At 39.5% G+C, this 26,070-nt stretch overlaps 2 protein-coding genes across 4 annotated transcripts in view; one reads left to right on the plus strand and one right to left on the minus strand.

Moving 5' to 3' along the window:
- ZYG11B (zyg-11 family member B, cell cycle regulator) overlaps positions 1 to 25,531 on the minus strand; it is a 78,932-nt gene extending 53,401 nt beyond the window's left edge. For 2 of the 3 annotated variants that reach the window (XM_025288737.3, XM_006063798.4), the window contains exon 1: positions 25,308 to 25,519. In XM_025288737.3, coding sequence (XP_025144522.3) covers positions 25,308 to 25,337 — 30 coding nt within the window. In that variant the 5' untranslated portion in view covers positions 25,338 to 25,519. Of the gene's footprint in view, positions 1 to 25,307 lie in introns of all 3 variants that reach the window. The other variant, XM_025288738.3, reaches the window with a different exon arrangement.
- Positions 307 to 1,555, plus strand: LOC112585671 (S1 RNA-binding domain-containing protein 1). The gene has a single exon (XM_044945017.2). It carries the CDS (start codon positions 809 to 811, stop codon positions 1,553 to 1,555), a length of 747 nt encoding a protein of 248 aa, XP_044800952.2. The 5' UTR covers positions 307 to 808.
- Positions 25,532 to 26,070: the final 539 nt, after the last annotated feature.

Raw genomic sequence — 26,070 nt, forward strand, 5'->3', positions numbered from 1 at the left:
TTGAAATATTTGAAAATATTCTGAAATTGATTGTGTATTTGCACAACTATTAGTAAATTAAAAACCACTGAATTTGGTACACTTCAAATGGGTGAACTGAATGGTATGTGAATTATATATCAATAAAGAGGTCACAAAAATTAGTTTACAAAACTATAAATATAAAACTGAAATGAATACATCAAAATATTAACAGTCGTTAACTCTGGGTAAATTGCTATCGGTTATTTTATATGGTATGACCTGCCTCTTGAGAAATCTGTATGCAGGTCAGGAAGCAACAGTTAGAACTGGACATGGCACACAGACACACGGAGCTTCTGACACGCCGGGCGGGAAGATGTCATCATTGCCAAGAAGAGCAAAAGCAAAGGTCCAGACTGTGATATCCAAAGATGAATTTTCTTCCTTCTCTGAGTTATCATCTGCCTCTGAAGATGATAAGCAGGACAGTGCCTGAGAACCCCAAAAGAAAGTCCCTAGAAGCCGTAAGCCACCTGTTTCCAAGGTATCCAAACCAAAGAGAGTACCACGAGTGAAGAACACGCTGCAGATCAGTGATGGCTCAGAAGACGTGGCTGTCAAGGAGGAGCTGAATAACTCTATCGCTATTGCCGATGTTGATTTAGAAGACAAAAACAAATTGGAGACTGGGCAGACTCTGAAAACAGCAAAGACAAAACGGAAAAATTCAGCTCAGTCACCTTCAGCTCGGAGGACTAAAAAGCTGAAAACTGATGAAGAAGCCAACAAAGCCAGCAGCTTAGAGAGCAGAAATAATAGCACAGAGATACCATCCACTAGCGCCATGTGGGAAGGTGGGTGCAAGGAAGAGGAGAACAAAGACGACTTTACATGTGGTCAGCCCCCTTTGAAGAAAGTGAAGACGGAAACATGTCCTCAGGGGCAGCCTGTCAGGCTTCCAGAAAATATCAGTAATATTGAGGAGGTGGAAATGAACTGGGACATAGTACAGGTTTTATCTGAGAGAACTGATATTGAACTTTGGGTTTGTGCCAATATTATCTGTCTCTTTAATGATGATAACACAATTCCCTTCATTATATGTTATCGAAGAGAGCTTATTAATAATCTTGATGCTGATTCCTTGAGAGAAGTTCAACAAACTCTAGAGGAGCTACGGGCTGTTGCAAAGAAGGCTCATAGTACAATCCAAAAAATTAAAAAGGAGGGGAAGATGTCTGAGTGCCTGTTAAAAGCTTTGCTGAACTGTAAGACTTTTGAAGAACTAGAACACGTGTCAGCGCCATATAAAACTGGGAGCAAAGGCACCAAAGCCCAGAGAGCAAAGCAGCTGGGATTAGAAGGAGCAGCCAGGACACTGCTGGAGAATCCAGGGGAGCTGAGTCTTCTGTCTTATATTAAACCCAATGTGAAAGGGCTTTCCGCACTCCAGGATATTGAAACAGGAGTGCAGCATATTTTAGCAGACATGATTGCTAAAGACAAAGACACACTTGACTTCATTCAGAAATTGTGCCAAGATAGATATATTCATATCCAGTCATCTTTGGCAAAAGTGTCCTCAAAATAAGTAAATGAAAAAGATTGTTTAATGAGGCGGATGAAACTGGAGCCTATTATACAGAGTGAAGTAAGCCAGAAAGAAAAACACCAATACAGTATACTAACGCATATATATGGAATTTAGAAAGATGGTAACAATAACCCTGTGTACGAGACAGCAAATGAGACACTGACGTATAGAACAGTCTTATGGACTCTGTGGGAGAGGGAGAGGGTGGGAAGATTTGGGAGAATGGCATTGAAACATGTAAAATATCATGTATGAAACGAGTTGCCAGTCCAGGTTCAATGCACAACACTGGATGCTTGGGGCTAGCGCACTGGGACGACCCAGAGGGTTGGTATGGGGAGGGAGGAGGGAGGAGGGTTCAGGATGGGGAACACATGTATACCTGTGGCGGATTCATTTTGATATTTGGCAAAACTAATACAATTTTGTAAAGTTTAAAAATAAAAAAAAAAAAAAAAAAAGAACTGGACATGGAACAACAGACTGGTTCCAAACAGGAAAAGGAATATGTCAAGGCTGTATATTATCACCCTGCTTATTTAACTTATATGCTAAGTACATCATGAGAAACGCTGGGCTGGATGAAGCACAAGCTGGAATCAAGATTGCAGGGAGAAATATCAATAACCTCAGATATGCAGATGATATCACCCTTATGGCAGAAAGTGAAGAAGAACTAAAGAGCCTGTTAATGGAAGTGAAAGAGGAGAGTGAAAAAGTTGGCTTAAAATTCAACATTCAGAAAACTAAGATTATGGCATCTGGTCACATCACTTCATGGGAAATAGATGGGGAAACAACGGATACAGTGACAGACTTTATTTTCCTGGGCTCCAAAATCAGTGCAGATGGTGACTGCAGCCATGAAATTAAAAGACGCTTGCTCATTGGAAGGAAAGTTATGACCAACCTAGACAGCATATTAAAAAGCAGAGATATTACTTTGCAACAAAGGTCCATCTAGTCAAAGCTATGGTTTTTCCAGTGGTCATGTATGGATGTGAGAGTTGGACTATAAAGAAAGCTGAGTGCTAAAGAATTGATGCTTTTGAACTGTGGTGTTGGAGAAGACTCTTGAGTGTCCCTTAGACTGCAAGGAGATCCAACCAGTCCATCCTAAAGGAAATCAGTCCTGAATATTCATTGGAAGGACTGATGCTGAAGATGAAATTCCAATACTTTGGCCACCTGATGCGAAGAACTGACTCACTGGAAAAGACCCTGACGCTGGGAAAGACTGAAGGCGGGGTGAGAAGGGGATGACAGAGGATGAGATGGTTGGATGGTATCACCGACTCAATGGACATGAGTTTGAGTAAACTCTGGGAGTTGGTGATAGACAGGGAAGCCTGGCATGCTGCAGTCCATGGGGTCGCAAAGAGTTGGACATGACTGAGCAACTGAACTGAACTAAACTGATCTTATATGAATAAATCTAATTTTCTATATACCATGTGATTTCTAGAATTAAAAGTTATTTAAAATTACATATTTTACAGTTTACAAAGTGCTTTCACATGGACACATTTGATATTGTAATAACTGAGTAAAGTGGGCAACAAAGATATTATTTATAAGATGAGAAAACAGACTTCACAAAAGTTAAATGGTTGGCCCAATGTAACAGAGGCTGTGAGCTACCAACCATGAAATTTGTTCTTCTTTTCTTCCATGTTAATAAACCTTTTATTTTTACCTGGGCATAGGACCATCTGTAACAAAGGTCATATACCTCTTCTCTGCAGCCAGAGGTAGCTAGAACACATAAGAAAAGTTCAGAGGAAGTAATTCTTCAAATTCAACTTCTGCATCATAGAATTTTGCATTTTCTGTCTTACTTCCTGTGTTGTAAGTATGAATTCTTCCTGCTTTTTCTACTCTTCACTGTACCATCTTTCTAAGTGTCTATAATTCATGACCCAGATGAAACAAGCTACCCTTTGACCTCAGTTGGTAAGTTTCAAAATAATCTATTTATTTTACAAAAGAAAATGAATGAAAGTTAGGTAACTGTCAGAGATGAGACATGAACTCTGAGTACATAATTTTTAGACGTCATTTTAACAGAACAAACCTAAGGAAGTAATATATGAACATTTAGAATACTGAATTAATTATTCTAAAAAATTTTCTCCAATTGATAAAATATGTTCACAAACAAAAACAATTTTTTCACCCCCACGAATTTTTCCTTTTCAGAGAAAACTTCACCTTATCTCTATGTTAATTCCTATTAGCAAGCATAAAAAGACTGTTCTAGTCAGCTGCTCTTCTATTGGGAAGTACATGTGCCTAATAGTTAATTACCTGGGCTTTGGAACTAGAGTGCAAATCCCAACTTTTCATTTACTAACTGTGTGACATTACACAAGCTATCTAAACTTTCTGCTCCTCAGTTTTCTCATCTTATAATGCAGATAATAATAATGCCTATTCATAAAGTTGTTGTGAGGATTCAATGAGATAAATAGGATCAAAAGAACTCAGAATAATGGCAGTATGCCTGGAAACACAGCTTGCAAGGGTCAGAGTCAGGATTCAGACCCAGGAAATGTAGCTCCAAGAGCCTATGCCCTTATCCAGCATAATATACTATCTTTCAACTTTATATACAAATTCTAAACATGTTATCTCGCCTGATACTGAAAGCAGTTATGTGATGAGAACAAGGAAAATCATCTCCATTTAAAGAAAAACAGCACAGAGGTTATAAATATCAAGCCAGTGACAAAACTAGAACTGTACTCAGGTTATCCGAGATCTCCTCCAAAAACTATACTCTCATCTGTGATTCCCCAAATTCCAGTATTTTTAGCTAATACAGAAGTATTGACAGATTAGTAATTTTAATTTTATTATTATTATTTTTGGCTGCATCAAGGCATGAGTTCCCCACCCAGGGATTGAACCTGGGCTATGGTGAAAAGTGAAAGCACTTTCTAACCACTAGGATTTCCAGGGAATTCCCTTTATTTTTAAACAGACAACAGCAGCACAGGACAAACAAAGAAAGTAAAGCAGAAGCTGAAATTCGGTGTCTAAACAATTCATCTCTTGAAAATTCCTGCTCAGGGAGATTTTTCCCCTCACCAATTAGGCACACTCCAGGCAAGGCAAAAACAAAGCTCCTACTAGAAAAAAAGCAGGAGGGAGAGGAGGTCAAGTCTGATTTCGTTTGGATCATAAGGTAACCCACACAGTTCAAAGACTAAATTTCTAGGAAGAACAAATGAGAAAGTTCTTTTTAATTAATTGAAATGGCTTCTACCCAATCTGGACCAATCCAACCCTTCACTGCATAGCTTTTATCCTATCACTCTTCTAAAAAATTTTCAAAGGCTCCATATCATCCATAACCACAGTTCTCATGCTTGGAACACATTTCAAGAAGCTCCCAAGCAGGAGCGTGCCATGGGATTAAAACTACAGTATTAACTTGACACATTTTTTTTTTAACTAAAGAAAACAATTTTATAGAATAAATGAACTTCATAATTAAATAAATGGAATGGGCTATATGGTTTAACTGTATTTCCAAATATTACCTTCTGTTTTTTTGTAAAGCTTAAATATTTGCTGGGGCTCCCTGGGGACTAGGTTCTGGACAGAGGGGCACTGCATTAAGCACAGCACTCTAAACACAGGTGGAGGGGAAAGAAACCGGAGTGAGTGTGTTTAGAACATCAAACACACTCAAAGATTATTTGAGGGGATAAGAGTATGGGAGGTTGGGGGAAAGGGAACCAAGTTATGTAACTAATAAATAAAGATATTTTTGTACTGAAACAAATGTATTAAGTAAAAGGCAAAAACTGCATGAATTTTAAGATAAAACACAAAATTACCAAGAAATTCCTATCTCTAACACTGGTTTCAAGTAAATCCCTTTTCTATCTCCCAGGAAATCAAGTTTCCTCTGCTGTAGGAAGTTGGAAAAGAGACCTAGAGAATAAAATATAAACATTAAACAAGGTATTCAAAACCTTTACTAACTGGCTCCAGCCTTCCTTTCCAGCCTCATTTTCTACTGTTTCCTTCTCCCTCTAAACATGTTACTAACTAGACACTAAACTGAATGCTCCCTAATGCAACCTACTATTAACCCTCTCTTCCTAAGCACTGTATCAAGCATTTTCACATCTCTGAAACTTTTTTTAGATGAGTTCTCTGTGGCAAAATCTGACACATCCTTCAGCAATCAGTCAAACCTCACTAGTTCTATGATGCCTTTCCTAATTTCCAGGGCAGAATTAATTAGACTCGGCACCTGGGAGATTAATTTGCACCATTATCTATTAGCTACTATGTACTGAATGACAGCTATGTGGTGACAGGCACAATCCAGCAACTTTATGTATACATTTGCAATCTTCAAAATAACCCGCTTTGAACAAAACAGGTAAACTAAGGCTCAGAAAGATTAATTTACTGTGAAAGATAAAAGAGCCGGCAGAAGGCAGAGCAAGAATAAAAATGACAAGAGCTATCATTGTAGTGACAGAGCACGCATGCACATGCACACACACACACACACACACACATTTTTCATGAAACGCTGTCTCTGATCCTGGTTCACAGCTCTTTAGATACATGAGCTCTTTGAATTTCTAGGTTCTATCAATCAAGCACCATTACAATATACATTTTAATAAGAAAACTGAGGTTTAGGTTAAAGAAAAAAAAACATATAGATATACACACACACGGCCAGCATGTTGATAAACTGGAACTCCAACTAAAAAATGAGGCCAAACCTGTATTCTCAAGCTCTTAAACCACTATACTAAAATAATATCATAATCATAGGGCTTTATTTGTTCATATATGCTATGTACTATATGCAATAAACTATGCTAAGTACATTACATATCTAATTTCATTTCCTTATTAAAACTGTACCAGTATCCCCTATTCTATGACGATGACGACACTGAAACTTAAGGACTTACTAATTTGCCAAGATGATACAGCTAATAGGTGCCAGAGCCAGGATTGGACCCCAGGCAATCTGATTCCAGAGTTAAGGCTGTGCTTCTACCACTACATAAGCTGCTCTTTATATATGACTCCAAAGCCAGTTTCTTTTATAATTTCTGTTACACCATAGTTACTTAATGACAGTATCTGTCTACCCTACTAGATCATGATGCTCTTCAAGTTCAAGGAACATATTAACCCTTTTTGTGTATCCTTAGCACCTAGCACACTCCCTGATATTTACCTGTTAAAAGAGAAAGTGTTCAAATTCTAATAGTGGTAAAGAGATTTGCCCAGAGTCACACTATTTGTAAGAAGTGGGGCAAAGATGTAACCCTAGATCTTCTTATTATGAAGTCTATATCTTTTCCACTATAATATGTGAGAGACATGGGTTCGATCTCTGGGTCAGGAAGATCCCCTAGAGAAGGAAATGACAATCTTCTCTAGTATTCTTGCCTGGAGAAACCAATAGGTAGAGGAGCCTGGTGGGCTACCGTCCATAGGGTGGCAAAGAGTCTGACACCACTGAAGTGACACCACGCACGCACCCACGCACACCACGTGCTCAGTTGCTACAGTCTGTCCGACTCTTTGAGACCCCATGGAAGGTAGCCCACCAGGCTCTTTTGTTCATGGGATTATCCCGCAAGAATACTGGAGTGGGTAGCCATTTCCTCCTCCAGGGATCCTCCCCACTCAGTGATCAAACCTGAGTCTCCCGCAGCCCCAGCACTGGCAGGTGGTTTCTTTACCACTGAGCCACCTGGGAAGCCCCATACTGTACCATACCTCAGAACAATTATTAGTTTGGCACTGACATAAATGCCAAAAAACAACTTGGGGACCAGCTGGTAGTTACAGTGACTCACACAAGTGGTGATAATGCTGTGGATTACGGCAGAAGCAAAGAAAATGGGGGGAAAAAATCCAAAGTGAAAAACAATTTGAAGAATTGACAAGATGCAGTAAGTGACCAAACAGGAAACAGGTGCTGATTTCTGAATTCCCAGTACCTAGCATAATGCCTGGAAAATCCCATGGACAGAGGAGCCTGGTGGGCTGCAGTCCATGGGGTCGCACAGAGTCGGACACGACTGACTTCACTTTCACTTTCACGCACTGGAGAAGGAAATGGCAACCCACTCCAGTGTTCTTGCCTGGAGAATCCCAGGGACAGCAGAGCCTGGTGGGCTGTCGTCTTTGGGGTCGCAGAGTCGGACACAACTGAAGCGACTTAGCAGCAGCAGCAGCATAATGCCTGGCACTCTCCTAGATACTTGAGTGTTCTCTGGATTGACCAGCATTCCTACAGAATCCTTTTGACCTATATTTGGCCCTCACAGCGGACTTGTCGAGCTGGTATAATAGATGCTGTTTTGTGTATGAGGATACTGGAGATCAGAAAGAACAATGCACCCAAGTTCATCGAGTTAAACATGTAGCAGAATTAGGCCTTGAACCAACATATTTAATTCTAATTTTTCCTATTCCATAGAGTGCTGTCAGATGAAGGAGGGAAAAGGGTGGAAGACAGAGAAGCTGAGGTTTAAAAAAAAAAACAACTCCAAGATTTAAAGTAGTCGTTAACTAAGTGTGTGTGTGTGTTTGTGTGTGTGTGTGTGTGTGTGTGTGTCGAAATAGCACAGATAAGCACACAAGATAAAATGCTAACATTTGGAGGATTTGGGTGAATGTCTATATGAGAATTCATGTTATTTCTGCAACTCTGTGTAAGTCTGAAACTGTCCCAAAAAAGTTAGAAAATAAAAAATGAAATAGGAATTAATACTCCCATGATCTCACTAACAAGACTGAAAAGAAGACAAGGCAAAGACTTATTTCTTCAAGGGAATTTGTTATGGCTGTGAAAAGTCTGTCTGCTTAGGCAAGTACAGAAAAGGAACTAAAAATGCTTTTGTGAAAGAACTGAGCTGAATATACAGATTTAAATATCACCCCCTACTGGTGACAACTGAGTCACAGAAGAGATAAATTCTCAGAGGAGTGATCAGACAGGATAACTAAGCCCTGTAATTAACTATCACATGTACAGCAGGCAGAAAGACGTGGTCCCTCAACACTGGCTAAAAAAACACCCTATGGAAAACAGGAAAAATAACACCAGTCTGAAAGAACAGCACAGCTCTTTAATTTTTTTTGTTAACATGGTGTTTTCTGGAACTGGATAAAATCCTGACATTGTGAATCATTCAAATCAAGTATATCCAGATTGGTCCTCTCAAATACTGCTGCTCAAAGTATAAATTGTCACAATTTCTCTGGATATAAAAGACTTAATTGCAATCTTAAAAACACCCAGTCCCTGGATCCAGGACCTCATCTAAGAATTTACCAGGAACAAAAAAGAAAAAGTTTTAAAAAAAGAGGGGGGAGGGATAACCAGAGATATTAACAAAGGAATTTACACAGAGACTTATTCACAGTTTTTCTAACCTCCCCCCTAAAATACATATCCAAATTCTAAAATGGGGGGAAATGGCAAGCAAATTATGGTATATCAACTATATAGATAATTACATAATAATATGTTTACGAATAACTCTGGAACCCAGTCTTCAAAGTATCTTTTTCACATTTTATTCTGAAATGATGAAACAGAGAAAAGTTATTCAATTCAGTTATGTATATGTGTGAGAAGGATACAATGTCAAAACTATTTTTTGTCTCTAAACTTCATTTCTGGAAAAAAAGTTTACTTAGATATGTGTTATGTGAATTCTTAAATGAATTTCTCCAGTAGTAGAGTAATAATTTTTGTTCAGAATTCAAGTTTTCTTGAGCTATAATCAAATACCTTTGAGTTTGCTTGGGCTAAGTTTTTCTGTTTTTGGTTTTTTTTTTCAAACTTCAAACTTTTTACTTTGTATTTGGATATAGCCAATTAACAATATTGTGGTAGTTCAGGTGAAGAGCTAAGGGACATACATATACATGTATCCATTCTCCCCCCAACCCCCTTCCCATCCAGGCTGGCACATAACACAGAGTTCCATGTGCTACACAATAGATCCTTGTTGGTTAAAGACAGTAAAATGCTAAGAATAAAGTTAATCTAAGCTAAACAAAAACTGTATATGCAGCAAGAGTTCAACTAAACATCTATACAGGCATAGGATCAGGATTCCCTTGTGGCTCAGCTGGTAAAGAATCAGCCTGCAATGCAAGAGACCTGGGTTTGATCCCTGGGTTGGGAAGATCCCCTGGAGAAGGGAATGGCTATCCACTCCAGTATTCTGACCTGGAGAATTCCATGGGCTGTATAGTCCATGGGGTCGCAAAGAGTCGGACATGACTGAGCAAATTTCAGAAGATTATATAGCTACTTCTACACTAAACAATATGTTATAGTAAACCTACAGAGAAGAGCAAGGGAAAGATTTAAAATTAAAAAGGACAGTGGGGGTGGGTGGAAGTAGCATAGAAGAATGGGGCACACAGAGGAAAAACTGGCAGTGGTTTTCCTCTATTTCTTACGTTGGATGCTGGTTTTTAGACGTTTGTTTACCATGTTTCATGGCTTACATAAATGTTTTCTATGGTCTACTAAATGTATCAAATTATTATTTTTTAAAAAATAAGATTTATTTTTATTTATTTATTTTACTGGACTGGGTTTTAGTTGCAACATGTGGGATCTAGTTCCCTGACCAGGCATCGAACCTAGTCCCCTGCTTTGGGAGCACAGAGTCTTAGTCACTGGACCATGAGGGAAGTCCTTAAAAGTATCAGTTATTAAAAATAACAGGAAAAAAAAGCAAAAACTTGTGAAAATGTTGAAAAAAAAGAGCTGTGTTCACATTTGTGCTTTTCAAATATTTCAAAATAACCAAAAATCAGTGTCTATTTTATCAATGATAGTCATACTTTTCAATATATGTATTCAAACTAGTAAGAATAGACTTCTATATTAGACTTTATAATAGACCTTTTATATTTAATTATAGTACTCTTGCCTGGAAAATCCCATGGATGGAGGAGCCTGGTAGGCTGTAACCATGGGGTCGCTAAGAGTCGGACACGACTGAGCGACTTCCCTTTCACTTTTCACTTTCATGCATTGGAGAAGGAAATGGCAACCCACTCCAGTGTTCTTGCCTGGAGAATCCCAAGGACGGGGGAGCCTGGTGGGCTTCCGACTATGGGGCCGCACAGAGTCAGACACGACTGAAGCAACTTAGCAGTAGCAGCAGCATACATATAATTAAAATTATATTAATTATGAATGAAAATATACATGCTGTGCTGTGCTTAGTCGCTCAGTCATGTCCGACTCTTTGAGACCCCATGGACTGCAGCCCACCAGGCTCCTCTGTCAATAGGGGATTCTCCAGGCAAGAATATAGAGCGGGTTGCCATGGCCTCCTCCAGGGGATCTTCCCAACCCAGGGATCAAACCCAGGTCTCCCGAATTGCAGGTGGTTTCTGAGCCACCAGGGAAGCCCAAGAATACTGGAGTAGGTAACCTATCCCCTCCAGGGGATCTTCTGGACCCTGGAATCAAACCGGGGCTTCCTGCATTACAGACAGATTCTTTACCAGCTGAGCTACCAGGGTAAGTCATACACATGTACACACACATTTTTATTTTTCCAAAATTGCTCATAATGTAACTTCTCACCACTGCTCCTACACCCTTTCCCTATGCAGTCTTACATTTCTGAGGTTTTACCATCTAACTAACAGTGATCGACTGGGTTGGAAAGGGCATCTTGAGAAGGGTTTCAGGGGAAAGGCAGGGGGACAGTTATGATGTAGATAAAGGGAAGTAAATAGGAAATAAAAAAGAAATTTTAAGAAATATATCTGTGAACTCTGTTCTATTTCAGGTGTCCAGAAATTTTGCAAATAAGGACTCTGAGTTATTACTAAATGACTTTTTGGCTGAAGGGTTATATTCCATAGATTATGACACTGCTCTGAGGCTAAATGACATGGATCATAGCTTAAATAGTTATACATAAAGAATTTTTCCTGCTATTAAAGCTAGGTATATAAACATGTATCTTCTCTTCTGCTCCTGTCTTTAGATGCCACAAACCAGAACCTTGAAGGAACAACAAAAGAAAAGAACAACAAAAATAAAGAACAACTGCACTGAAAGGAGGTTAAGAGAGGTCTTGAGATGACACTACCTAGGGGAGATACAGTTCAGCTCAGTTCAGTCGCTCAGTCATGTCTGACTCTGCGACCCCACGCACGCCAGGCCTCCCTGGAGACACAGAAGGCTTTCAAATGAGGAAAAGGAAAAAAAAGTAATAATGAGACTAACAGCTCGCGCTACAAGAGCCAAGATGTAGGTCCACACCTTCATCATCTAACAGCTGTCTAACTCTTCGATCTATAAAGTGTTTTCACTAGTCCAGTGGTGGTCCAGTGGTTAAGAATCTACCTTGCGATGCACAGGACACCAGTCAATCCCTATTCTGGGACAATCCCACATGCTGCAGGGCAACTAAATCCATGTGCCACAACTACCAAGCTTGTGCTCTAGAGCCCATGAGCCACAATTACTGAGCCCCTGAGCACCTACAGCCAGTGCTCTGCAACAAGAGAAGCCACTGCAATGAAAAGCCCGCATGCTGCAACTAGAGAGTGACCCCTGCTCACCAAGACTAGACAAAGCCTGTGTGCAACAACGAAGACCCAGTGCAATCAAAAATAATTTTAAATACATAAATAAATACTAAGTCTTTTGAAAACAATCATTATTATGATTCTATGAAGTAAGGAGAAAAGAGATTATCTTTGTTGAAGAAGCTGAGGTTCAGAGAAGAAATGTCACCAGTGGTAGTCGGTCATGCCTACCTTTCTTAATACATGCTGTCCTCTCTCCTGAGAATACCCTTCTCTTCCTCTCATCTATCAAATTCCTACGAACACTACAAGAGCCAGGACACATGTCCACTGCTCCATGAAGCTGTTCCTCATATCCCAAAATACAACTGATATAATCACATGACATTCTCTATACAGTTCTATTACAATTATCCACTGTATAAGTTTTACTTGTTTAGATGGCCGTCTCCCTCTCAAGACTACGAATTCAAGGCAAGTTAGTAGTTCTCAAATGCTTTTTGTCTAAGATCCACATAAGTGGGGCAAAAAAACCTCATAGCCTATCCATCCCTCCTGGTTCCCAAGTTCCAACGCAAAACCATATTAACAATATCACTACAAGGGAATTTTACCGACATTTGCTTCACGAAGAAAAATGGATGTTTCCTATTCAAGTTACAAAACACTGTCAAAGTCTAAATCTGGAAATGTTTATGTCAAAAGTTCTTTTAGTACAAATATATACATAACCACACACTAGATTAAGTCAATGATAATTTACAATTAAGATACAAAACTAGTAACAATAAAAAAAAATACCATCATCTCAATACAACAATGCTGAAGCACTGATTACAAATCTCCTTTCCCAATTACGGGAATTACAATAAGCTACATTTGTACATATGTAGTAGGAGATTGGCAACACTTCTAAGTATCATACAGAAGAACAGACTTCTTCCTAAGGAGTCTTTGAGGAATCACATGCTGATACTCATTAGCTCTTCCTAATCTTCTCATGGCTTTCTTTTAATCTTCCTAATTTTTTAAATTTTCTTCCTTATATTCTCCATTCTTGATGTATTTAGTCATCTATGCAATATTCAGCTAGAGGCATACTCAGTCACTTTCCCATGACTTAGTTATATAATTTGTTGGTTGGTTTGTTTTCTATATGTAAAAGCTTCACTCTGTTACTATGTCACCAGGGTCAGGGCAAAGAAGCATTTCAGCTTTCTGAGCAGTGGTCTACCCATGTCTAGCAAGTGGGGAGGTGGGGGACACTGGGGATTGACTACATGTTGCAACTGTAGTCTACTGCAGGAGGAGACTGGGGCTTCCACTGTTGCTGGAGTGATAAAAAATGAAGTCCTCATCGATCAGGCATCCTTTATACTTAGGGCCTAAAGTCCCAAAAAATGCATCAGATAACTTATTTGTTGAATGAATTAGTAAGTTACTAGATGACATGAATTAGTAGTTACTTGAGAAATTAATATATTTCTCAAGAAACTACTTCAGGAAACATCTGATACAAAAAAATAGTAAGACTGCCTTAATTCCTCAAGACAGACCTTGTGGATTTCAAAACTATTAAATAATGAGGTCTCTCTTTTGATTAGTTAATTAAAAGGAAAAATATAAGATGATACCAGGAACAGTATCTAACAGTAAAAAAAATCAAAATCACATCCTTTATTATCATTTGATACCTATAATAACCTTATGAAGTAAAAGGAAAAATATTACAAATTTCATTTCACAGTTAAGGAAGCTGAGGCACAAAAATGAAATGATGTTTCCAGAGACCCTGTGCTTAACAGGAAGAATACTCGACCTTGATTTGAATTCAGTGGTGTTACACTGCAAATTATTTAGCTTTTCTGATCCTCTGTCCTATCCTTTGCAGAATGGGGATAATATTAGTATTTATCTCATGGTGCTATTGTCAGGATGAAGTGAGAAACTGTTTTTAAAGCCCCCAGCACAATGTCTGGCAGAGTAATTACTCAGTAAATGTTCCCTTCCTACTTAATACCATGATCTTGCATAAGTTATATAAGTTCAAGTTTCAGGCACATAAGGCAGAAAGTTCATGACTGTAAATTCTTGAGAGAGACTATTCCCATCCAGAGACCATGTCAAGACAAGTAAGCTCCTCTGTTTCCCTAACCATGAGGTGGATATTTTTTAGTCTATGTTTTCACCGATGGCGTGATGTCAGGTGTCAGGGTCCTGGCTTTATGCAGTTGTCTCGGTTATGATTCATGAATCAGATTCAAGATCTTACCTCCTACCTGAAAAGTTCCTAGGACTAACACACCCTCCAATAGAAGGCAAAGGCTCTGATACTGGTTTTTTCCACATCCCCGGATGATTTTTTCCTAAAGACTGGACCAATAACCAGGTGACTACAAAGATCACAAACTTGACAATTTCAGTATTAGAAATAAATGTTTTACTGACGTCTCTCTGAGGGACTATGTAATAAATACTGTGGTGAAAAGTGTGGGTTTGGAAGTCAGCCTGCCTGGATTAAAATGCCAGCTCTACCACTTACAAAACAATGTAACTTTAGGCATGAGTACTTAATCTCCCTGTACCTCAGTTTCCTGATCTATAAAAGCACACAATAACAGTACCTACATCACAGGATTGTTGCCATAAATAAATTTTAGGTGTAAGACACTTAGAACAGTGACTCAGTTCAGTTTAGTTGCTCAGTTGTGTCCGATTCTCTGCGACCCCATGAACCACAGCACACCAGGCCTCCCTGTCCATCACCAACTCCCAGAGTCCACCCAAACCCATGTCCATTGTGTCGGTGATGCCATCCAGCCATCTCATCCTCTGTCGTCCCCTTCTCCTCCTGCCCTCAATCCCTCCCAGCATCAGGGTCTTTTCAAACGAGTCAGCTCTCCTCATGAGGTGGCCCAGGTATTGGAGTTTCAGCTTCAACATCAGTCCCTCCAATGAACACCCGGGACTGATCTCCTTTAGGATGGACTGGTTGGATCTCCTTGCAGTCCAAGGAACTTTTCAAGAGTCTTCTCCAACACCACAGTTCAAAAGCATCAAGTTCTGGCATATATTAAATGCTCAGTGTGTATGTGTATGTGTTAGTCAATCAGTCGTGTCCAATTCTTTGTGATCCCATGGGATCCCATGTGATCCCATGTAGCCTGCCAGGATCCTCTGTCCATGAAATGCTCCAGGCAAGAATACTGGTGGGCTGCCATTTCCTTCTCCAGGGGATCTTCTCGACCCAGGGATCGAACCTGGGTCTCCCACACTGCAGGCAGATTCATTACCATCTGAGCCACCAAGGGAGCCATAAATGCTCAATAATTGTTAGCTATTACTATACAATGTAAACTCCATAAAACGAACACTATGTTTTGTTCACTGCTATATTCCCAGAGCCAACAAGAATGTCTAACAGATAGGCACTAAATGTTTATTGAATGAATAAATGAACAGTCAACACAAATTTATTGTTAGGTGTGTTTAAAGTATTTATTTGCCCCCAGAGAAAGAGACCATATGTTCAGAGAGAAATATTAAGTCCCAAGTCTAGCAATAAAATTAAACAATGGGATTGAAAAGCAGACAGTGTCATTTGACTTCATGGATATAAGACACTTTAAGATATTGAAACAATCTTTGACTCCTTGTTTTAGAAGTACTCCATGGGATATCTCTTTTTAGTTTATGGAGTTCTCCCCTCCTTGCGGTAGTAGTAAAGGCACAGGTATACTGTACTCAAGGGTACAGATATTTTCAATTATTTGGCATGGACTGAGGGGAGTTATTTTCTTTTTTAAAAAATACCAACTGGCAGTCCAATGGTTAGGACTCCATGCTTCCACTGCAAGGGACATGGGTTCGATCCCTGGTCACATGCCATGCAGTATGGCCAGAAAAATAAGCAAAAACCACCAACTACTCTTCAGAGATCCCTAGACACCAAATAAAGTTGCAGGTATGACCAACCTAGACAGCATATTAAAAAGCAGAGACATTACTTTGTCAACAAAGGTCTGTCTAGTCAAGGCTATGATTTTTCCAATAGTCATGTATGGATGTGAGAGTTGGACTATAAACAAAGCTGAGCACCGAAGAATTGATGCTTTTGAACTGTGGTGTTGAAGAAGACTCTTGAGAGTCCCTTGGACTGCAAGGAGATCCAATCAGTCCATCCTAAAGGAGATCAGTCCTGGGTGTTCATTGGAAGGACTGATGTTGAAGCTGAAACTCCAATACTTTGGCCACATGATGCGAAGAGCTAACTCATTTGAAAAGACCCTGATGCTGGGAAAGATTGAGGGCGGGAGGGGAAGGGGACGACAGGGGATGGGATGGTTGGATGGCATCACCGATTCAATACCAAACATGAGTTTGGGTAAACTCCAGGAGTTGGTGATGGACAGGGAGGCCTGGCACGCTGCAGTTCATTGGGTTGCAAAGAGTCAGACACGACTGAGCGACTGAACTGAAATGAACTAAAGGCAACCTTCTTGCATGTATCACTTCAAGGCTTGGCCAGTGCGGCAAAGGGCTCTGTGTTAAAGGGCAAGAAGCTAGATTTCTATCTACAAAAGATCAAGGCTTGCAAAGGTAAATAAATCCCCTTCCCTTCCATCTTAGCTCATGTAATAAAGCTATTCCATGAAACAATACAAAAATTCAGGTCAGCAGTCACTTAGCAGACGAGCAGATCATAACAATCACTAATTCAAAGAGATTCTTTAGCATTATTTTCCTCTTAACTACTAGCATTAGTTTTGAAATATAATATGGTAAACAGAGAAGCTGGGTTAATAATGGAAAGAGCACTGGGCTTGCAGTCAGTCCCAGCTCTGCTATTTAGTAGCTGTGTGACCTTAGGTAAAGAAATTAACTTCTCAGTTTTCTTGTCTGCTAAACCTCTATCTTGACTACCTCACAAAATGGCACCGAGGAATAAATGGGATATGTATGAAAATGCCTTTAAAATACTAACATACTATGGAGATATTAACATAATTGAAAGAAGGGTTTCCGCTGTGAAAAGTTGGATAGTATATTAATGGAGGTAAGAGCTCAGGTTCACCCGAAATGAAAACCTATTAAAGCAGTCTGCCACTACAGGTAACAGAATGTACCTACTGTACTAAAATATTTACCTTTAACATGCTACAATCTTACTACAGTTTTTAACAGGTGTAAAAGGTCACAGAGAGAGGATTTAATACAACCTTTTCACTTTAGAGATTTAAAATTGGAGGCACAGCGAGGTGAAACGACTTGCCAAAGGTTACAAGGCCTATGGAAAGAAAAAAACTGATATTACATAACTAAGAGCACTGAGACTTTTTTTTAAATGCCCTTAGAAAAGGAGACTATGACATTGAACATGCATTAAGATGCTTTGAGAGCTAAGCAAAGTGTTCATAGAAGGGAGAACTGGAGATCGGAAAAAAGAAAAAAAAATCTTTATATAGAGTTAACAAAATATTTAATTTAACCACCCCTCTACATTTACAAGTAACTGATTCTTTATTATCTATATTTAAATATTCTATTCTTTTGAAAGGGTACCTCCACAAATTATAGACAAATAATTTGTAAATGTTTATACAAAGGGATAGTGCTTTGCAATTCATCTCAAAATCATCTGGTTTCTTCCCCAGCTCTTCCTGATGAACTCTCGAAAGAAATGTTTATCCCGAGTCAAAACTATTACTTATGCTAGTAAGAGAAACTATCTGATCCAAAATTTCTTACCCATCAAAACTCTTTTTCCCTCCTCAGAGGACCTGTACAAAGTGTTCATCTATTTCCCCCTTTTTCATGACTCACATCTCAGTAAACATTCACCTTATGCAATTCTCTACAAAGTACACACATTCTTTCAGTCTCAGGAATTATGCCAACTGTTTAAGACATGAAGCTGAAAAAACACAATACTGTACTTACCCACAGAAAGTTCATAATCTGGAGAGACAGCCAGCCTCATTAAAAATACTAACACCATACCGTAATTTCCGTACCCAAAGCACATACAATGTACAAGGGAGGCATAAGAAAAGGAGAAGCCCAAGGCTACCTGAGGGTAAATGAAGGCTTCACAGAGGGAGAGCTTAAAGGGAACCTGAAAGTTAGTCAAGCAGACAGCATTCCAGGCTAAAGGAAGAGTCTAAGCAAAACTAGACGCTTGATAAACAGTATGTGTGCTCAGTATGACTAAACATAAAATGCAAGGACTTTTTCTCATAAAATGATTAGCTCATTAAAGAATTAAGATCTTAAGAATCCTCGTATACTGCGCAGAACTATTTGCTGGACTCCTACTATGTGATTTACGCTGCCAAGTACACAGGATACAGATATTTGTAGACCCACTGCTGGCCACAGGTACAGAAGCTACCTGTGTTGTGCAGTACAATCTGTGTGGCTGCAGCAGCCCTGTAAGACTACTGTAAACCAGTGGGCCCTAAACTCTAGGTTTCTTATGTGCAATGAAGAATCCACAAATGTACATGCATACCAAGTATGCTCTGTATGCAATAATATCTTGAAATGTACACTTTCAATGCCCAACAGATGCTACTAGAATACTGATTCCCACCAGCCTCTGGGGCTTTCCCCCCTAATTATTGTGTTCTAAGAGTATATTCCTGTCATGTGTCTCAAGCTTTTCAACATGAAAAAGGTATCTAAATGCTAAAGACAGAATGCCACCAACATCTGACACTCTACAAATGCTCTACAGAAAGTGATTTGGCAAGATAGATCAAGAACCATAAAATTATACACACTCTTTGACCAATTTTCTCTCAATATTAAATTACTTTTAAAATGGAAACAACAGGACAAATATTTTAAATGCTTGAATTCAGTTTAGATTCTGAAAATCTCAGAGTCCAGGGAAGGTGTTTGAAATAGCACAGACTTAGGGGTCAGACAAACCCATGCTTGAATCCTGTTCAGTCACTTATTTGGTATATGACCATAATTGCCTGATTTCTCTAAGTCAGTTTTCTTAACTGTGCCATGAGAAAACATCATCAACCGCATGGAATTGTGAAGATTAATTAGTACATCAGCTGATACTGTGTGCTCACTAAATGTGTGAGATCATGCACTCTAAATAAATGTCCCAGCATTCAAGAACTTTGTCTTAACATTTTCCTCTATTAATTACTAGCATTAAAAATATCTTTTATTCCACCGCAAATAATGACTATTTCTGCTACTTATTGGTTGTGTGTTTTTAAGGGTTAGCTTTAGAACCTATGAAAAAAGTAGTGTTCCAGCCAAAATTTCCTAATTCAAGGATGACTCAATCATTAAATTCAACATTGATATTTTGCTTTGTATTTTTTTAAGTTTTATTTAATTGACGTATAGTTGCTTTACAGTGTTGTACCAATCTCTGCTGTACAGCAAGGTAACTCAGTTATGCACAAATAGACACTGATTTGTGTATTGTTTTTTACTATATAATGAAAAAATTACTTAAAATATTCTTAAAATATTTGAAAACAGAATAGTTTGAGAGTATCCAAAAATTGATCTACTGAACATGTGTGAATTAGTGGAAATTAGGAAACTGGCTCATCATATTACAGACACTCAATTGTTACACACTGAACAACACAGGAATTTTAAATTATTTTTATTCTTATAATGAACTGTTGGTGAAAGAAAGACAGGAAACCTAAGTTGTGATGACACAATAGGAGTAAATGAGTGCATTTATCTTATCAGGACTCTTAAATGGTACCTCAAGATATCTCAGTATTTTTAAGTATTAAAAAAAGAAATGTGATGATAATTCTATCCAGTTTGGATTTTCAATATTAGAAGTAAACTAACCATACTTCCTGGTGGCTCAGATGGTAAAGAATCTGTCTACAATGCGGGAGACCCAGGTTTGATCCCTGGGTCAGGCAGATTCCTTGGAGAAGGAAATGGCAACCTATCCCAGTATTCTTGCCTGGAGAATCTCATGGATAGAGGAGCCTGGAGGGCTACAGTCCATGGGGTTGCAAAGAGTTGGACACAACCAAGTGACTAGCACTACTGCAATATCCATACTTCCAATGTTTTATTTGTGGAGACAAGTTGTAAGCAGCAGCCTGGAAGCATTCTTTTTATCTTGTCATTTAGAAAAAAAATAGAAAAACCTACTAATTTTTACTTATCCACCGCTCAGAGTAATGAAAATCAAAACAAAAATAAGCAAATAGGACCTAATTAAACTTAAAAGCTTTTGCACAACCAAGGAAACCAAAAGCAAAACAAAATAACTGACAAAGGATTAACCTCCAAAATATACAAAGAGCTCATGCAGCTCAATATTAAAAAAAAAAAATCAAACAATCTAATCAAAAAACAGATGGAAGATCTAAACATACATGTCTCCAAACAAGACACACAGATGGCCAAAAAGCACATGAAAAGATGTTCAACATCGCTAATTATTAGAGAAATGCAAATCAAAACCACAATGAGGCATCATCTCACACCAGTCAGAAGAGCCATCATCAAAAAATCTACAAAGAGTAAATGGTGGAAAGGGTGTGGAGAAAAGAAAAACCCTCCTACACTGTTGGTGGGAATGTAAATTGGTGCAGTCATAGAAAACAGACTGGAGGTTCCTTAAAAAACTAAAAATAGTGTTGCCATATAATCCAACAATCTCATCTTTGGCATATATCTGGAGAAAACTATAATTCAAAAAGGTACATGCACCGCAATGTTCACAGCAGCGCTATTTACAGTAGCCAGAACATGGAAGCAACCTAAGTGTCCATGGACAGATGAATAAAGAACATATTTTTATATCTTTATATGTACAATACACATACAATATGTATTATACATATACAAAGCAATATTACTCAACCATAAAAAAATAACTAAATAATGTCATTTGCAGCAACATGGCTGGACCTCGAGATTGTCATACTGAATGAAATAAGTCAGATAGAGAAAGACATTTCATATGATAGCACTCAAGTAATCTTAAAAAATGGTATATATGAACTTCTTTATAAAACAGAAATAGAGTCACAGATACTGAAAACAATCTGATGGTTACCATCAGGGAAAGGGGGAGGGGTAAATTAGGAGATTAGGATTGACATATACACACTACTATATAAAAAAGTTAACTAATAAGGACCTACTGTATAGCACAGGGAACTATATGGGAAAGGAATCTAGAAAAGAGTGGATATATGTGTATGTATAACTGATTAACTTTGCTGTACAGCAGAAACTAACACAATATTGTAAATCAACTATAGTCAAATAAAAATTTTTTAAAAAAGGACCTACTGATTTTTAAAGTATAAAAAAGCTAGAATTCCTAATTTAAGGTTAAAAGTCAGTTCTTATGTATTTTTTAAAATTAATTAATTTTTATTTTTGAATATGTGGGTCTTTGTTGCTGCAAGGGCTTTTATTTTTCTCTAGTTGCAGCAAGCAGGGGCTACTCTCTAGTTGCCAGTGCGTAGGCTTCTCATTGCCGTGGCTTCTCTTGTGCAGACCACAGGTTCTAGGGCTTGCGGGCTTCGGTGTTCCAGCTTCCGGGCTTTAGAGCACAGTCTTAACAGTTGTGGTGCACGGGCTTAGCTGCTCTGCGGCATGTAGGATCTTCCAGGACCTGGGAACGAACCCATCGGCAGGCATTTCCCCACATGCAACATGCCTCCTTCGTTTCAGCTTCTATGTTCAAGTTAGTCCCTTTGCCAAGAATAGCTTTCCTTCTCAAACTCTTATCCAATAAACCCTCAAAAGGTAAAACTCCAACTGAAATGGTCTTTCTCAACAAAGTCTACCTGACTTTCTGATCCTTCCCAAAGTCAGCCATCCATTCAACAAATATTTATTAAGCACATGTTATACATCAGGCGCTATTTAGGTGTTAAAGACACAATATGAGACACAAAACAGGTCTTATACACAGTCATGTTCAGTAAATAGCAGCTATTAATGCTGCTGCCTAACCATATCATTTGAAATAGTTCCACACACAAATATATTTAATTTTATACCTTACCCTGATTTATTTCTTCTTAGCATTTACAACTATTCTCATAATATATTTATTGTCTTTTTTTTTTTTTAAACCACTTTAACCACAATGCCTAGAACATCACCTGGCCCTTAGAAGCTAGTCAAGTCACTCTGTATCAATGATTTTTATAGTCTGAAGGCAGAGACAGATATTAACTGAAAAATCATAGCAAGAAATATAAAATTACAATTGATGTGTATTCTATCAAAGAGACTTACATAACGGAAATGTGTGACTTCACAGTGTTTTTGTTTTGTTTTGATGAGTAGGCAGGGGAGTTGGGGTTTCCCTGACTTTCTCGAGCTGAGAACTCCAGGATATGCAGTTAAGCAGGCAAGAGACAGTACTAGGTCATTCACATATGCTATTCCTTCTAAACAGGTTTTCTGCAACACAACTCAACTCCTGTCATTCAGTCCCTTAGGTTTCTCCTAAAAGTAAGACCCTCTGGGAAGCCATCCCTAACTTTCCCATATCATGATCCTGCCACTTTTCCTTTTTTAGCACTCTTCACATTTATAATTACTCTTTTTGCTTGATGCTATACTGTCCACAGACAAAACACAAAAAAGCAGAGACCACATCCGTTTTATTACTTGCAATATCTTCAATGTCACCAGTCAATGGCAGTCCAAAAACTGTTAAATGAATAAAAAGGACTACATCTTAAACCAGTGGTTCTCAAAAATACGGGTTTTAGATCAGGAACACCAGCATGACATGGTACTTGTTAGAAATGCAAACTCTCAGGTCCTACTCCAGACCTAATAAATCAAACTCTAGAAGTGGCAGACCACAAGCCCTCCAGATAATTCTGATTCATGATAAAATCTGAGAACTCGTCTTAGACACATCAACTATTCAAAACACAACCTAACAATGAAAATTTTGAAAAATATCAAACACAAAGCTTTATAATAATATTTGATTCTATTTATTGAGTGCCTGTTACACCTATTACACAAGGAAATTTTTTAAGTAGCCTCTACAAATAATTTTTAGCTCATAATAAGCTAAAATTTTGCCTTCTCTTCAACTCTCCCATACATATACTTTTACACTGTGTGCATGTATTTCAACAAGGAAAACTCCAGTTAGTTGGAGACAAAGTCTAAACCATAACCATGTCTAATATATCTAATTCTAGTCTCATTTCCTACTACACATCCTCATTCCTGCATTCTTCATGCCACATAAAAGTAATCCTACTACCTACAATACATCCTTATTATGTGAATCCTATTCACATTCACAACTTTCTTCCCCTACCCAAAATGATCTATATGAACCCTATTCACTTTTCAAGCCCAGCTCAAATGGAACACTTGGATCCTAAACCCCCAAAAAGGTGTTTATAACTTCTCTCTGTACTCATACATTCACTCTCTGTGGGAAGGCTAATACTTTCAAAAATCTAGCCACTTGGTGTATTTGTTGGGACCAGCTCTTTATTCTGAAAAGGTCACATCTTAATAAATTTCCTTTCTGCACCAAAAATAAGAATCTCAAACTCACTCTTTCTGAATAGTCCACTAGTTTTCTCAAATTTCAGTTCAAGATCACATTTGTCAGATAGGAAAAATGAGACCATAAAGTGAAATCATTTCAAGCACCTACTTGGCCTGGGCACTGGGAATAACGGGAGTAAGGTAGAGTAACTGTGTAGAACTCACATTTCAGGGGAAGAAACAGATTAACATACAATAGCTGTGTGATGGGTTGTGAATGTGAAAGGTTGTTGTGCAGGCAGACACTGGAGAATGACCACCTAAAAATGCAGAGTCAGTGAGTTAGAGAAAGTTCACAAATTAAGTAACTTTGAACCACTGTTCAAAAAACAGGGACAAAAACAGAAATTGACTATCCTCCTAGGAGAATATAATTACCAGGACTTTGTTTTGATTAGAATGTCTCATTCCTCCCAGAGACCGAAATTTAGATTGCTGCATATGCTGGAGCAAGGGATTAATCAAATGAACTGCAAACCATGTGTAACCCAACTCAATGAAAGACCCACTGAAGCTTCAAACAGGAAGGAGAGAGAAAATCTGTAAATGTAAGGCTCTCCCAACTAAAAGCAGAGAGGGTAAAACAAATGAAGATACCAGAGGTACTAAGAAGACTGTCACAAACTGACTGCCAAGCTGATTTTCCATCTCCAGATGCCCTGGTCTCAGTCTCCAAACAAAAACAAACCATTTGTTCTGAGTAACAAAAAAGCCTGTAAATAAATATTTTTTAATTTCCCAAACTATACTTCCACATTAAAAGATGCTCAAAATAAATATTCGATTTAAAACATTTTAAGTTACTTCTATCAAAAAGCTAGATATCTCACAAGGACATAGTATGCATGTCGGCCCGCATCCCACGTCTCACTCCGCCGCTCCAAAACACATTATCATCAGTTTTTGCAAAGACATTAGGTAATCAGGCTTGCAAGCTCTCTCCAATCTACTCCCTTCCCTCGACAAAAAAGAAGAGGAAGAAGAAAACCTCCGGCTCCCTATCTGCCCGCCCAACAGCTCCTGGGAAGCAACCGCCCTCAAATTGTTCCTGCTTAGACCCTTGAATCCCGTAGAAGGAAATGGGGACAGCTGTGAGAGCGCGGAAGAGAGGACATCCAATAAGGCGGAAAGGAAATGTGGATGGTGGAGGACGAAGGGGAGAAAGGATACAGAGAGGAGATAAAATGATGAAAGGGGGCAAGTAGCGAGAGCAAAGAGCAGGAGCAAAAAAGAGCGAAGAAACCGAAGGAAGGTGTAGAGATCCCAAAAGAGAGAACAAGGCAAAACCAGAGAGGAGAAAAGGAAGGTCGGATTAAAGGACGAGGAGGGGGAGGCAAAGGGGAACGCTAAAGAGGCTGTCACTGGGGGGTGATTTAAAAAAAAGGGGGAATGGCACCGAGTGGAGAGAGATGCAGGGAGGTTGGGGGGAGGGGGGGGGGTGTTACCCCAGCAGGTGGCCTGGGCACAAGGGGAAGAAGGAGCGGATCAGTCAGGGGTAGGTAACAAGAAAGGGAGGTAAAGGCAGGAGCAGACGGGGCATCAGAGTTGGGGAGGGCAGGCGCGCGGGGGCCAGGGTGGCGGGCGGCCGCGGTTCAGGCAGGCCTCGCTCTCTCACCATGGCTGCGCCGGCCTGGTCCTCGGGCATGCAGCCTCTGTCCTGGGTTCCGCGGCGGGCCGGGCCTGAGCCCGCCCCCAGGCTGAGCCTGCGCGGGGGCTCCAGGAGGCTCCGACGAGCGGCGGCTCCGGGCTGGGCCCAGGCCTCGGCCTCCTGGCCTCAGAAGCTGGAAGTGCAGCAGCCGCAGCCGCAGCCCAACCCGAAGCTCAGACCCCGCCCCCAAGGCCCCGCCCTCGCCCGCGAGCCCACGATTGGCCCCGCCTCCGCCCTCACTGCGCAGTCTCGGCGGAGGAGTCCCGACAAAAGCTCCTGCACGGCTTCGGTTCTGTGGCTTTTCGCTCTCCCAGGCTTTTAAGGGAGCTGTACTTGCTCAAATAACCAGAGCTTTAAAAATAAAACTCCTGTTAGGAGACTAGAGCAGTCACTCGTTTCGGTAACCTACATATCGCTGTGCTTCTGGCTCATTGTCATTAATTACCATTATCATAATTCTTGATCATTTCAGTTACTTTAGATTATACCTCCAATGCCCTAACTTCTCATGGTTCTCTCCACTAGGGACGACCCTTGCCTCAGCTTTTCATTTCCCTGCTCATACTTTTGTTCTTATTTCCAATAACTGTAGTTCAGTTCAGTTCTGTCGCTCAGTCCTATCCCACTCTTGGCGACCCCGTGAACTGCAGCACGCTAGGCCTCCCGGAGTTTACTCAAACTCATGTCCGTTGAGTCCACGATCACATCCAACAATGTCATCCTCCCGCCT

Source organism: Bubalus bubalis, chromosome 6 (genome assembly GCF_019923935.1).
Source record: "Bubalus bubalis isolate 160015118507 breed Murrah chromosome 6, NDDB_SH_1, whole genome shotgun sequence".
Lineage (NCBI taxonomy): Eukaryota > Metazoa > Chordata > Mammalia > Artiodactyla > Bovidae > Bubalus > Bubalus bubalis.

Coding starts and splice junctions, on each gene's coding strand:
- LOC112585671 (XM_044945017.2), top strand. CDS start 809: ATGTGGGAAGGTGGGTGCAAGGAAGAGGAGAACAAAGACGACTTTACA.